Here is a 16156-nt window from a genome sequence, read left to right as displayed (position 1 = left end):
TCCTCTCAGAATGAGAGGGGTTAGGCTAATAGTCCGACACACTGGCATAATGCGGATTGGCAGACTTCACACACACAGACAATTAAGAAAGTTCTCTGGTACGTAGATTTCCTCAGGATGTTTTTTCTTCACCATTTGAGACACGTAATATTTAATTTCTTAAAATGCACACAACTGAAAAGTTGGAGGTGCACGCCCCGGACTGGATTCGAACCCACACCCTTCCGAATCGGAGGCAGAGGTCATATCCATGGGCTATCACGGCTCTTTGTGCGCTCAGTGGAGTAACTAAGTTTTTGTGGTGATTTTGTAGGCCTATCACGTATCTACTAGTAGAAAATCTTTTATTTAACTACACAAACCAGCATTTTTTTGGAGATCTTTACACAACGAAAAAGATTACAACCATAAAATTAGGTACTTGTACCGACTCGTAAATCTATGATTAAAACAATGAAACATCGATTTTATGGAAACGTCGTTGCGAGGCAGGTTACTATATAATTTGTCTGAGGGTTGAGTGCATGTTAGCTTTGTTTGAGTGTATATTTTAGGGGTAGGGGTCTGTGGTATGTTTTCTGTTCTCCTGAGTAAATATGTTCCTTAGTTCTAGCTCTAGGTAGGTGCAAGTATAGAGGGTCCGAGGCTATTATAGCTGGAACCCAGAGCCATGCCATAAAGCGAAGAGGAATTTTACTTGTCATTTTGTCAATTTGTCAATGTCAAGTGTCAACATTTGTCAATTTGGCGGGAGTGGCGAACAGAAACACCATAGAGTACATTGAATATAGGGTAAACACGAACACCGCGAACAGTAAATAACAATAATGGAAAACCGAAAACGGAAAACAATAATATACGCGCATCTCGCTTTGGCATGACGTATCTATCATGAAGTTTTTGTATACATAAAATATGTAGTTAACTTTTTACTAACTGGTGATTCCAGAGTGCACTGTGCAGTCTGCACTGCAAGTATTCTGCCGTTTGCGTTTGCGTTGGGCATTCAAAGCGAATGAAAGTGTTTCGCGGGAGTTGAACTTTTGAGGTACGAGCGAAGTGTACATAAAATAAAATAATTTAAAAAAAAACAATTTTAATATTTTCTTTTGATTATTGAAAAAATCCGGTATTCTGTAGTAGTATAATTGGAACACAATGGCTCAAGAAAATGAACACATCACGGAAAATAATCCCAACATTAATTCGGTTAATGAAACTCCAGCCCGGCCGTTTAGGATCACGATGGAGTTTCCATTGTTTTTCACGATGCTATCAGTGTCATTGTCTGGTAAGTAGTCAACTGGTATAAAAATAAAACTAAGTTCGTCATCCTATAAATAAACAAAACTGTATAATCATTATAATATTATGTTAATTTTCTTTTGTTTATAATAAGGTTTGTAAAAGTCAATATTGTTATCCCTGGAACTAGAATTTATTTAATTATGTGGGTATTTAACATTAGAAATTCATGATAAATGTGCCTATGATATTAAACTCAAATATTTTTATTCACGATAGTTGGGTTGGGCCCTACAGGTAAAAGGTTAGGTGCCAGTGTAACGCACAACGGCCAAACACTTGGCTAAGTGCGGAAACGGCACAGAAGAAAGAAGAAAGAAGAAGAAGGTGCCAGTGTCTTTCCAATCTTTACCTACCTATTTAAAAACAAAGTGCTATCTATAATATTCTTGGTGTAATATTTTTAATGATAATATTTTTTTCAGGTGCTGCAATAAGCAATCTAATCTTATTCAGGACTTGTGTTCATTCTTTGAATCACACACAAGAGGAATGCCAAGTATTTATGTCGCCAGCAAAAAACAATGGGAGCCATGAGCTGGAAGAAGAGGTGCAGAAGTATGCAACATTTGTTTCCATGGTCAGAACAATAATAGATTCGCTCGCACCTGCCATACTGTCTCTATTCCTTGGCGTGTGGTCTGATACTCATGGAAGGAAACCATTGGTTGTTTGGCCTCTATTTGGTAAGTATATTTTAGAGTTATAGTACTTATATAAGAAAAATCATATTATTAATTAATAATTTAATATTGTCAATTTTCTTTTTATCAGGATAATATTTTAAAGTGTCATTTGAATCAGTGAAAAAAAAAACAAGTTTCAGTTTGCAAACATTGTAAAAGTTAGACACAATATACCAAAAAATAAAAAGGTTTTGGTTTCCTGCAAATATCCTGAAAATTAACTAAGTTCATACCAGATAGGTAGGTAGGTAGGCATGTAACTAATGATCAGTTTGAAGATAGTGCTAAAAAAGCAATTAAACTTAAAGAAACTCCACATTTTACGTCGTCAACCCATATTCGGCTCACTGCAGAGCTCAAGTCTCCTCTCAGAATGAGAGGGGTTAGGCCAATAATCCACCACGCTGGCCCAATGCGGATTGGCAGACTTCACAGACGCAGAGAATTAAGATAATTCTCTGGTATGCAGGTTTCCTCACGATGTTTTCCTTCACCGATTGAGATACGTGACATTTAATTTCTTAAAATGCACACATCTGAAAAGTTAGAGGTGCATGCCCCGGATCGGATTCGAACCCACACCCTCCGGAATCGGAGGCAGAGGTCATATCCTCTGGGCTATCACGGCTCTCCACATTTTGCTTAGCACTAATTGTAGAAATGAACTTTTTATTGACTCCAATTAAATTCTATCCTCAAACTACCTAAATCAATTCATCAATGTTTTATTGACATTATTTAAATAACTTTGCATACATGTTTATCGTTTTCATATTATATAATACATACCTCTTATATTTATTTAGATCTGCATTAATACCTGTTGAGTTGTTTTTATCATAATGCAAATAGGCAAGTTACCTATTTATTATCTCTGCTTGCAGATTATTATTCTTTTTTTATTATGAAATAATACTATAAGTAGGTAAACAAGCGCAGGTACATTACACGCAAATCCACGCAACACGCACTGATACCTCAGACACTCAGGCACGCAACACGCACTGATACCTCTGATACGTACGCACACAACACACTGATTCCTAAGGCACGCACGCACACACGCACGCAACACGAACTAATGCCCCAGGCAAATGCGCACGCAACAAACACTGAACCCTCCGGCACGCACTCATACAACAGGAACTGATGTCTTAGCTGAGGCACGCACGCACGCAACACGAACTGATTACCTCAGGCACATACGCACGCAACACACTGATGCTTTCGACACGCACGCACGCCGACAACACGCACTGATGCCTCAGGTACGTACGCACACAACACACACTGATTCCTCAGGCACGCACGCACGCAACACGAACTAATGCCTCAGACACACGCACACGCAACAAGCACTGAATCCTTCGGCACGCACGCACGCAACACGATCTGATGCCTCAGGCGCATATGCACGCAACATACACTGATGCCTTCGGCACGCACGCACGCAACACGCACTGATGCCTCAGGCACGCACGCACGCAACTCACACTGATGCCTTTGGCACGCACGCACGCATGCACGCACGCACGCACGCAACACACACTGATTCCTCCGGCACGCACACTCGCAACACGCACTGATGCCTCAGGCACGCACGCACGCAACTTACACTGATGCCTCCGGCACGCATTTGATAGTATGCAGACACAAACGATTTTGTGCTATCAACTTGTCTCCAAAGCGAAAACCATTAGCTAGAGAATATCTACATAAACAATTTGTTTTTAGTGCTAAAAAATTTAATATTTTTAGGTATGTCCATAACTGCCGGCTTGATCGTTGTCTACAGTATGATGGATGATTTGGGACCCTGGTGGTTCATACTTACCTCTATACCTATGTCTTTGGCTGGAGGGTTCACGGCGTTGTTCACTGGCTCGTTCTGCTATGTCAGTGACATCACCTCAACTGAGAAGCGATCTCTCAGGTAACAATTAACATTCTACGAGATAATCATCAAGATGCTTTCTGGGGCTTAATGTATTGATATGCATCAACTTCCAATACTGTCTACCTAATTTTATGATATTTTCGTGCATGTTTCAAAGAAAGATCTCATTTGATAGAAATATTGGCAGTAAGGCCAGGTCATTAACATATCTCAACATCGGCTCAACGTCGTACTCGTAAATGTTGAGATATGTAGCTAAACGTAATAAATATTTGCATTGGACAGAACATTAAGGAAAGTTACAATAATTTTTACTGCTATATATCTTACTTTAGTTTACGCCCTTTACTTTTTCGATCTTTAAATATTTTTCAAATTCTTTTTCTTCACGAGATCGCTCTTTCGTTTCTAAATACCTACTACAGTTTCGCTGTGCTTTCCTAAACTAAATCATATTAAGTACATACGCCTACCGTACGTTTAGAACTCTTTGCGGATGTGTTTTTTTTAAATTTAATTTTTTTTTTTGTAGAATGACGGTAGTTGAAGCGTCCGTATCCGCAGGCAGCGTCATAGGAGCAGTCGCCAGCTCCTACCTCTTGCGAGCTGTTGGCAATGTTTACTTGCTTCTCATATCGGCCGCGTTGTTCCTGATAGCGTATTTGTTTACTGTGACTTGTTTGAGCGAATCTTTGGCTGGAGCTATACCCGTAAGTGGCTGTGAAAATACGCATATGCTGAATGATTTTGCGATTTTGAATATTAAATGTTTTCAAACTCCAAGTTTTGTCTTGATTTGACGCTTTGAGGCCCATCTAACGATCTACGATCGATGAACGATGATAACTAGATATTATAGTTAAAGCCTACGCCTAAGTCCACATACTCAATGTGTACTGTTTACCAACAAACAAATTAAAAATGAGGCTATAAATCGCTAGTCATTCAACACCTAATAATTATTATAATTAACTTGTTCTTAAATTAATGAATATAAAATAGCGAAACAGTCCGGCTGAACAGTACTTGCGGACTGTTTGGATTTTTTTGTTGAGAAGTATTTTAAAGCCATTCTCGACGTGCACTGTTTAAAAATTAGAAATGAAGGTAGAAAACGCGTATCATTTTATAACTTACTTATTATAGGTAGAAAACGTTAACGAAGTATAGTTATCTTTCATTACAGGGCAATATAACATCGGTGTTGGATTTCAAGTTGATTAAATCAATGCTGTCGGAATGCTTCAAGAAACGACCCAACCACGGCCGTGCTCAGATCCTTTTACTGACATTCGCAAACAGTTTGTCAATATTCATCATGTTCGGGCAAATGAGTTTGTTATACATGTACACTAGGAAGAAGTTGCATTGGGCGATACAGCAGTACACAATATATTCAGCCACTCACACCACTATATCGTTTTTCGGATCCTTCTTCGGCGTGATATTGGTGCAACGGGTGTTCAAGGTCACTGACTTGGCGTTCGCCACCGTCGCTATCTTGTCGGCCACCACTGAATATGTCATCAACGCATTCGCTACTACTGCGTGGCACATGTATGCAGGTAAGTCATGTACTTTACAATGTACCAATTCCAAATTTCCAAAAATTATGGTGTCACCGAACCATTGTAAATCGCGACCGTCTTACGCAAACCCGGATATCTGAAAAATTGTCATCATCATTCATCATATCCATTACTTTTTTCCACTTGAGGGGTTGGCAAAATATGTAAATCTCTTTAATTATTTATTAACTTGTGCATCTACTTCTTTTACACACATAAGCTCTTTCACATAGTCCAATCATCTCTTCTTTGGTCATCCTCTCCTCTTGTTTCTTTCCACTTGCAGTTTCAGCATTGATATCTGATAAACAAGAGTTACAAATTATAGAAAAATATTAATCACTAGCAGACTCCGCGCGGTTTCAGCTGCGTGGTCCCTGTGGATATGGTATAAAATATAGCAAATAGCACTCGGGGATAACACACTTAAAAATACTGCAAAAGACCGGAAAGTTTTCTACACATGACCGTCAAAACTTTAGCTGGAAGAAGGCACCTAATGATGACTCGGGGATAATGTAGCTTCCCAACAGTAAAAGATTTTTTTAAATCGGTTCAATAGTTTCAGAGCTTATTCAATGCAATCAATTTTTTTCTCTTTATAATATTAGTAAAATACGTATTGTATAGATACTACAGTAGAGTAACGCCTGATTTTTAAGGATTTTTCAAATCTCGTGATTCGTTAAAAATAATAGTGTGTTAAAGTAATTTTCATTATATAAAAGCCATAAAACTGTAACGGAAGACGTAACCGCAAACCCAAATAAAAACAAACAAAGGTTTGTCGTTTAGGTCATTACTATCAAGTGTTACAGCTCCGTCCCATCTAGGTAAAGCAAAACTTGTTTGTGTTTTGCCCTAAATCGAGTTCCCCTTCAAGGTGATCCACTAACTTTGCTTCCAGTTTTATACGTATCTACATGCTATGTTCAAAGGTTTCACCCGCGTCTACTGTGGCTTATAAGTTTCTTTATCTTTGCTTATCTCAGGATACCTTGTCTAATTAAAAATTATTAGGAAATCTAACCTATAATATAAGTATTTATCTACTACGTTGTCCATTATTGCCTTCGCCTTGAAATTTTCATAGAATTCACACAGCTCTCTAAAAGCACCCGAAAATTGTTAACGAACACTATTACGCTAAGAGCCCGTGGACACCAGACCTTCGTCATTTTATAAATGCTGAAAGTTTGTCAGCTCATGCTCCTACCATATGTAAGTACGGTAGCCAATTATGGAGTTTTTACTGTGGTGGCTTTGAGAGGTAGCAGGTTTTAAGGATCCAGACCGTGAACCCCAGACTTTCGTCATTTTATAAAAGCAGAGAGTTTGTCAGCTCATGTCCTACCACAAGTAAGTACGGTAACCAATCATGGAGTTAGGACCGTGTGGGCTTAAGGAGGTAGGTTTTAAGGATCCAGAACCTCAACCGTCCAAGTATAAAGTGTAATTTTTTCATGTTTTCCTCAGCATAATATGAGAAATTATATTCCCAGTCGCCAGTCACTTAGCGTCGCGGCAACCCTTCGAAAAACACTGTTTCATTTGAAACTTCAATAGTCTCTAGCAAAGGGTTTCCATGAAGCCAAGTGTCTGGCAAATCGGTATATCATTTCTCATACTCATATCAAACATGAAAAAAATTACACTTTATACTTAGACGGTTGAGGTTCTGGATCCTTAAAACCTACCTCCTTAAGCCCACACGGTCCTAACTCCATGATTGGTTACCGTACTTACTTGTGGTAGGACATGAGCTGACAAACTTTCTGCTTTTATAAAATGACGAAAGTCTGGGGTTCACGGTCTCTGCGTCTCTATATTTTATTTTAAAAAAAGAATATTTGCGACATTTTTTTTATAATATGACCAATATTCTTCCCCTCCAACTAGTCGGCAAAGACTGTGCTAGGAGTGGGTACGACAATAGACCAACGAGGTGAGGATTGAACCACCACCCCTCGTGGATGAGTCCAACCGCTCTTACCGTTGAGCTATTGAAGCTTAAATGCAGTGATACCTTTGATTTGCTTGGACTTAGAAGCTGCGTAAATTAATTACTATCTACATATACAGTTTGCGCCTGTATTGACATTTGCACATAACTTTTTCATGCTTAATAAGTAGGTAGGTACTTATACCTACATACTTAAAATTAACTCTCATTCTAAGAATACCCTGGCTGTTTAATTGTTAGACATGGTTGTCGGTGAAATTACAAAGGTAAAAGACATATGGCAAGGGATGTTTTTATGATCATACCATTATAATATTATTGTCCTTACTGCAAAAAATGTCGAGTTATCACGCAATTGCGTGCACATTTATGCACGTCAAAGCGCAAAATGGACGCGTGAATTTGGCCTTCATTGTATATTATGGTCTTACGTTGTGACCTACTTAAAGTGGTTTTTTTGGATTTAAACAGCTAGTATTGATTGATGTAGAGCGGCAACAAACAAACCTACGGAAAATTCAATTTGAAGACCTCCCTTCGACACCTCTTGTCTTTAAAATACAAATCAACCTTTCCAATCAAATCAAATTCATTTATTTCAAGTTAGCCTAGTTTACAAGCTTATTTTGAATAATCAAGTTTATATGTTTGTATTGAGAATGACTCTATTACCGGTTCTCTAGACAGAATCTGCTGAGAAGAGCCGGCAATGGCTTTATGTTTCTTACGTTTACGCCAACGATTTCCTTCAGTCCTGTAACTTGCGACAGGTCGCTAGCCACCTTCGCTTACACTGTAAGGAGTAGAAAGATTTCACAGAAATCATTCACAGACCTCAGTTTAAAGCTTAATTTAGAGTGGTTTCTACACAATTGAGGAAATCCCTAATGATGAAGAAAAAGATGCTTGGATGTCATTGGATCAAGTTCCACCTTCACAGAGGAATAAATTATATCAATATCTATTTAGAAAAAAAGTTTATTGCCCGCTCTACTCAGCAGTGCCTGGCTTAAAGTAAAGTAAAGCCTAGTACTAAGTAGTACCTACTTGAAAGAATTGAATTTTGATTTTGATTTATGAGAGTTCTAATAATGAATTAATTGTTAGAACTCTCAAAAATGCTCATAAGATTGCCGCCATGTACAATGTTGAGTCAACTGTTATTGTTCCGATAGTCGTTTCAATCAATGGTCTAATAGCGAAAAGCTTCGACCAAAAGCTTTCGCTTAACTGCTGGATCAAGGGTCGGATACATAAGGCAGTGATTCTAGAGACGGCGCAAATTATCTGGAGCCCTGACCGCCTTGTTGCTCGGGCAATCGAATGCCCCGGGCATCAGGAGGGTTGATTTTGTGTATAAATTATTTATAGTGTTTTGTATTTTGTTATTATTATTATATTTTAAAAAATGTACAAATAAATAAATGAAAAATTAATTTATTTCAGCTGCCGGGATTTCTTTATTTAGAGGTCTATCGTCGCCTCTCATCAGGTCTTTGCTGAGCAAGATCTTGCCGCCGCAGGACATCGCCAAGGTGTTCGCCTTGATGTGCGCCATCGAGGGAGTCAGCCCGCTGGTGTCGCCAGCTCTGTACAACTCCCTGTACGCTTACACCATATCGACGTTCCCGGGAGCTATTTTCATATTGAGCAGTGGAATCTCTGGCCTATGTGCTTTATTCCTTGGGTAAGTTGTTTATATTTCCATTAGGTAGTTAGTATTATAGAGCTGTGATAGCCCAGTGGATATGACCTCTGCCTTTTTCTGCCATTCCGTAGGGTGTGATGGGTTCGAATCCGGTCCGGGGCATGCACCTCTAATGCTTTACAGGTGTGTGCATTTTATGAAATTACATATCACGTGTCTCAAACGGTGAAGCAAAAACATCGTGAGGAAACCTGCATACTAGAGAATTTTCTAAATTCTCTGCGTGTGTGAAGTCTGCCAATCCTCATTGGTGGACTATTGGCCTAACCCGTCTCATTCTGAGAGGAGACTCGAGCTCAGCAGTGAGCCGAATATCGGTTGATGATGAGTATTAATTAGAATTGGTTCCAAAACAACTAAATAACTTGTAGGTATCCATTAGATTTCGTTTCGTACCAAAGTTTCGACAAATATCTAATAACCGGATTATTTTTATTTAATTGTAGGTATAAGTTGTTTTAATGGGCTACCTAAATGTTGTTCTATAGTATCTAGTCGTTTTAGAACGAAATAACATTGTGTTTCCTATAAAATCTGATACTAGATCTTTAGGCTTTTCTCCAAAAAATGTTTTCCGTAAAGCACTTTAAGATGTTTTTATAGGCTACCTACATGTTTTCTATAAAATTCAATAATAAGTTTCTGTAAAAAAGCTTTCTTAATTCAAAAATCTTAGACACAGAATAAAATAACAAACATTAAACATTTCCAAAACCACTTTACCACCAATCACTTTACAGTATTCGTTGTTTTGAGGTCATTGCACAGGAACCACGGGACCAGTTTTGCATTTGATTTTTGATACAATTTTACAGTTTTGGGCAGTGAACCCATATCATGCGTGTTTGCGTAATGGGTTCACTGCCCACAGTTGTACAACAGGTCCTGGAATGGGTTTTGGGTAGCGTAATTTATTATCTGGGGTGAATAACCACCATCTAATGTACAAGTCCAGTTTCGCATTTTGATTCCGGGTGAGGGTCATTTCGGGACATTATTCGTGTTATCGTTTTGGGTTCACTGCCCACAGTTGCATAAAACTGGTCCTGAACTGTGTTTTGGATAACGAAAGAAACGTAACAGTTGGGGTGAATAACCACCTCCTAATGGGCAGATTCCTGTTTAATTTTTTGCTTCCGGGTTTTATAATTTAGGGACAATTTATTAGTTTATAGTTATTAATTTAGGGACAAATATTACTTGAATTAATTCTTTAGCGCTTTATATTTTATCAAAGAAAATTGAGAAACCTTCTACTGTAATTTTAAATGCATAGCTAAATAGAGAATGTATCACTTACCATAAACTTTCCTACAAAAAGCTACTCATCATGACTCCTCTTGCGTTAGAATGATAGGCTAGTTTAGAGCATATTAGGAATTTCTTTCAAGAAAATCTTAATAGTTTAGAAGCTCGAAATTGGGTGTTTTTACACCCTGTCCCTTAGTGAACACTGAAGACTTTCTGATTAATATTATTTTGAATCAGATTCAAACATTAAAGCTAATCCAAATTAGGACAGCATGGTACGGTCTAAGTACAAAACCCCCTCTAGAAGAAAGACCTGCCCTGCAGGTAGGGTTGCCATTTTCTGATTTAATTACATAAAAATACAGTACGCTTAAATAAAATATAGTATTTTATAGAATAAGCAAAATATCAACATTTATTTGAAAAAAAAACATAATATTTACTCTTGTATTTTTAAAGATTTATTTGTCTGAATTAAGAGTGTATAAGGTTTTTAACATTTGATTTTTAAAAGCAATTTTAACGTTTAATGTTGGGAACTCGGTAAGATAGACAAGTTCGGATAGGCCAGACGCTATTGCATCTGTCAAAAAACTAATGTTCATTAAGTTTACAAATGAATTTTTTTTTCTTAGATTTCAGTGCAGTGTCATTATGTACACTCAAGCAATGTGCCTAAAGCTGTTTCAGCTGATTGCACAAAAGTGATGAATTAAAAATGTTCAAAATATAGTATTTTTGCGTACTATATATTTCTTCAACAGTATATATCGCCGTCGCGAAATATAGTACAATACTTTATATTACAGTACGGCTGGCAACCCTACCTGCAGGGCAATAAAAAATAGGCTTATGATGTACGAATATGTCGATGCACTGTAATGGTGATATTATGTATCCAATGTACAGAAATTAATAGCACGGATGTTGCAAAACGATAATTAATTTTATCATAATAACCCGTACAAAGTCATTATAAAATTACATGTTATTTAATTTCATAACCATCCATCGGCATTTTATTTATAGTACGTACATGTGAAATATGAATGCAATATCCACTAAGTTACTTCAATATACGATTATAATATTATGATAGCTTTGTGTCAGCTGGAAACATTTATAACTGATACTTAGTTGTACTTAATGAATGTTTATGTAGGTATATCGTTACGTTGATTTTTAAAGGTCAACCCCTTTGACACTGAGCAGAGCATATATCTTCGTTCTTTGACTTTGTCGAAGATAAAACTGTCTTAACGGTTTACTTGATGCTGATATATTAATGTTAATTTAAAACAAGATTTAATTTATAACCGACTTCAAAAAAAAGGAGGAGGTCCTCAATTCGACGTGTATGTTTTTTTTGCTCTCACAGCTTCAGTTTTCCTTACCACCTATAATATGGGTATTTTCAAGTCAAGATCTGAGATAGGCATCTTCTAGGCAAGCGCGTTCCACCATAGGCTGCATCATCGCTTACCATCAGGCATGATTGCAGCTAAGCGCTTGCTTATTCAAAAAAAAATCTTAGATTGCATCATCACTTACCATCAGATGAGATTGTAGTCAAGGGCTAACTTGTACAAAATAAAAAAAAAACCGTTTTAGGGAGAAGCTGCACGGTGCGGTGTCGCTGCGGCGACCTGCATATAACTTCCATAATTTTTAATTTAGTGTAAAAAGTTATATAAACATATTCGTAGGCAAAACAATTTGCTACAAATTAAGATTTGACAATTTTTTTCTAAAACACTTAGTTTCCGAGATATCGCGAAAAAAGTGTTTTCACCCTTTTTTTCAAGAGCCGGCTGGGGGACAAGCTTGGCGACCCCACAAAATTGAGGTTAAGCTTCTATGAACCTCCAAAAATAAAATTGCGTCTTCTAAAAAATGCAAAGCTCATATAACATTTCAATGGACTACACGGCGCCGCACCCCGTGTGTACAGCGATGCGGTAAAACGTGTGACTTCACTGTTAGGAATGAGTATGACAATAGTCCAGCAAGCGGGGATCAAACCATTACCTCTTGATGACAAGTCCGACATCTTGAAAAGCTGAACGTTTGTCAGCTTAAGAGCGCGCAGCGCGTCGGTACGATATGGATAAAATTCGAAGCGCAAACGAGACGCCGAATTATGACTTTCACGTGAGTGAAAAGCACGGAGCGATTGACGCGCGACGCAAATTTTATGACGTGAGCGCCAAAACCATTATTACCTAATTGCAAGTAAACTAAACAACATAACGAAAAACAAAATGGCCATGTTTTTGGCCACCTAATTTTCTATACAAAAAAAATTTAAGAAAATAAATTTGCTTTTTAAACGACTTCAAAAAGGAGGAGGTTCTCAATTCGGTCGGTATTTTTTTTTTTTTGTTTTTTTTTTTTTATGTATGTACACCGATTATCCTAAGATTGAAAGCAAAATGTGAGCAAAACATGTATTTTTCAAAAAAATAAACTAGCGATAAAAGTTTTACAAATTGTGTATTTTGTATAGTCATAACGAAGCTAAAACTTTGAAATATCGTTTACCCAAATATCAGGCTCCTAACTTTTCCAGAATCTGAGATCCAGAACCATTTGTAACCACCAAATTACATATTGCACACTCTTATGTCACTAGCTTAAGTGCTATAAATGAGTCCTGGTGTTTTTGACAGGTTATAAAGGTCCAGACTCCAGACCCTCGACGATCCAGTTAGATATTAAGAGTATTTTTTTTTGTCATAACTTTTACAGGCTAAATTCATGAATAATCTGCTCCCACTAAAGTATTTGTTTCATTTTATTTACAGATTCGTGCAATATTTCAGATGGAAATCGAGTTCTATTGTATACGAAAACTTGACAAACGAATCATAGTAAGTTTGCGTGTCTCGAATGATGAAAAGGTCTCATTTATAATACTAACTTGGTAATTAATATACAGTTTAGTGTATTTTTAATTTTAGTATACAATTATACAAACTACTTATACGTAGATGAGTATTGTTATATACTCGTAATATATTTGTTTTTTTGTAAATTTATGTTGAATACTAATGTGTTATGAGCCATGTGGATATGACCTCTGCCTTTTAATCAGAGGGCGTAGGTTCGAATCCGGTTTGGAGCATGCACCTCCATAATTTCAATTATGTGCATTTTATGAAATTAAATATCACATGTCTAAAACGGCGAGGGAAAACCCTCGTTTCCTGATAGTTTTCAAAATTATCTACGTAAGTATGTGAAGTCTGCCAATCCGCATTAGGCCAGCATGGTGTCATTAACAACCCATAGGAATATGGGTTGTTAATGACAATAATGACACGAATGATGATAATAAATATTCAACGTAAATGTACGAGTAACTTAATTAAAAACATATTTTAAGAAATGGAATGATAATGCAACTATTGTTTACCATTAAACAAGTCAATTTACATTTTATATGACTTTTATATATAAGTAAAATGAAAAGTTTTTATTAAATAGAAACAGGTGTTTGTTTGCAAAAGTTCATTATGAACAACGAATATTTTTATTGATTTATTTTCTCGAAAAACCAACGAATCCAAACGAAATTTCATGTATGGTCAAATGTATTCATTGTAGTATCATTGACTCAGAATACTGCGGTTTTGGAGTTGAACGTACGTACAGAAGGGTTATAGTTGGATTCTGAGTGGCGATCTTGGATTCGTCGGCTTTTCGCTTACCATTCTCGAATCGATTTAATTTTTGACATAATTAATTAAAATTGTGTGACTCATTTTGCATTTTGTGTGTGTGAAATTAAATTAATTAAAATTTGCAGCTTAGCATTGTTAGGTAAACCATATCGTGACAAAATCTGGAATATTTACTATGTTGTAATGCGAATGTTGTATATAGATATATATACTCGTGTTTTTAGTACTAATGTAGTTAAAACGCACATTTCGATATTTACAAATTACATAGATCAACAAAATGTTAATAAATTTGCATTCATGATGTTTTTGCTTATGTCAAAGTTTAAATATCAATGACTAATTACTTACCTTTATACATTAAGTAATTAATATAATACGTATTAGTATTTACTGTTTTATATAATAGAGTATATTAATTATTATTTGTTTAAATATTTTACCAATAAAATCCATTTTTAATTTTTTTTTATTGATCAGAACACATAATACGTATTCATGATCAGTCCCTGTGATAATAACAAGTCAATTATGAAAAAAAATCTAAATACTTATTATATTTTATGACTGCTTTTTAGTCATCATTTAGTCCGTAGTTTTATATTTTTTAATGTTTGTCGTAGATTAACGAACGGATCTGTATAGATTTTAATTTTTTATAAAAAATAAAATGACTGCAAAACCGAAACTCTGTTTTTATTTTAGTAGATTTTATTCTTCCCTTATTTATTTAAAAGTCACATCTACCCAAACAGTATTTCTACAAAACATACGTAACAAAACGTACTTTATATACCACTCTTTACATTTCAACACATTTACATACTGTTTGTGGAGACGCCCTTAGGCCTAGTTCAGACTACTTTAGCATTTTAGTCGAGTAGCGTACTAGACTACTCGCTACTGCCTAAAAATAGTTCGTACTCGACTAAAATACTAAAGTATTCCGAACTAGGCATTACGTGTCATTCCACCTGGCTTTCAGGTCCCTTTAGGCAGAGCTGCTCCTGCCCAAATAGTAAAATAGAGCCTCAATAGCTCAACGGTAAGAGCGGTCGGACTCATAGAGGGGTAGTGGTTCGATCCCCACCCCGTTGGTCTACTGTCGTATCCACTCCTAATACAGTCTCTGCCGACTAGTTGGAGGGGAATGGGAAGATTGGTCATATTAACGTAACTTCTAAGGTTCTAACAGAGTCTGGACACTGAGAGCACCTCAACACTTTACTGCTGCGTTTCGAGGTAGTTTTAGATACGCTGCCACCAAGTGCTGGAATAATCTACCTCCCCCCATGCGCAATGTCAGTAAGTCCAAAGCCTGGTTTAGGAAATCGGTAAAAAACCTTTTACTTTTACAACAGCAGGGTAAGTAACAGTCTCCAATCCCAGGCTCCTCACCCTCTTTAAAAATTAATTAATATTAAATAGTCTCCGGGAAGGTTTTGAGGACCCAATAAATTAATTTTATTTATTTCTACTCTATATTATATTTCTCACTGACAACTACTAATATAATTTATTTAACACACTATATAAATATAATTATAAAGGTATATATATATATACACCGCGCTACGTTATTCGTCTTAAACCAAAATCCCACATAATGTACCCAATGTCTATTATCCATCAGTGTTATTAAAAAAAAAAACAAAGTACAATTCAAGGAGTTACAATTGTAATAAACTTTCAAAAATCGATTATTTTAACACATCCTGTATTTTCAAACATCTACCTACCTCCTCGCCGCAGTCACGTCGGCAGCCCGTCGGTCCCTTTGAGCTTTGAGGTCATTCACTTTAACCTATTTCTTTAAATTAAATTTTATTTTATTTACTGGTGTTAACCCGTACTAGACCTGTGTCGATCGCGATTGATCGAATCTCTGATACCCGATCAGTACTTGTGCGTGAGCGAGTGACGCGGCCGTCAGCGCCTCAAATAATCTGCGAACGATTTTTGTTCACCACACTGAATTGGACTTGTAACAATTATCTGGATCGAATACTCGTCGGTCAGTCGTACAACATCACTCTACAGAATAGCAATCTAAAATCCGATCAGTTCGGAATTTTAACGGCCTTCGTGGCACAGT

At 36.7% G+C, this 16156-nt stretch overlaps 1 protein-coding gene across 1 annotated transcript; it reads left to right on the top strand.

Moving 5' to 3' along the window:
- Positions 1-790: 790 nt before the first annotated feature.
- On the top strand, positions 791-14749 carry LOC112046737 (proton-coupled folate transporter). Its single transcript, XM_024083502.2, has 7 exons — positions 791-1291; positions 1731-1991; positions 3750-3924; positions 4421-4598; positions 5075-5453; positions 8866-9106; positions 13183-14749. The coding sequence occupies exons 1-7, from the start codon at positions 1159-1161 to the stop codon at positions 13247-13249; spliced, it is 1434 nt and encodes a 477-aa protein (XP_023939270.2). The 5' UTR covers positions 791-1158; the 3' UTR covers positions 13250-14749.
- Positions 14750-16156: the final 1407 nt, after the last annotated feature.

The sequence above is a fragment of the Bicyclus anynana genome, chromosome 20 (assembly GCF_947172395.1).
Source record: "Bicyclus anynana chromosome 20, ilBicAnyn1.1, whole genome shotgun sequence".
Taxonomy (NCBI): Eukaryota; Metazoa; Arthropoda; class Insecta; order Lepidoptera; family Nymphalidae; genus Bicyclus; species Bicyclus anynana.
The sequence above is the reverse complement of the archived record's forward strand: the minus strand, read 5'-3'. Positions and strand labels throughout refer to the sequence as shown.

Excerpts from the sequence above, each read along its gene's own strand:
- LOC112046737 (XM_024083502.2), top strand. The coding sequence starts at position 1,159 with ATGGCTCAAGAAAATGAACACATCACGGAAAATAATCCCAACATTAAT. Across the intron at positions 4,599-5,074 it reads CTTTGGCTGGAGCTATACCC|GGCAATATAACATCGGTGTT; the intron begins GTAAGTGGCTGT and ends CTTTCATTACAG. Across the intron at positions 9,107-13,182 it reads CTATGTGCTTTATTCCTTGG|ATTCGTGCAATATTTCAGAT; the intron begins GTAAGTTGTTTA and ends TTTTATTTACAG.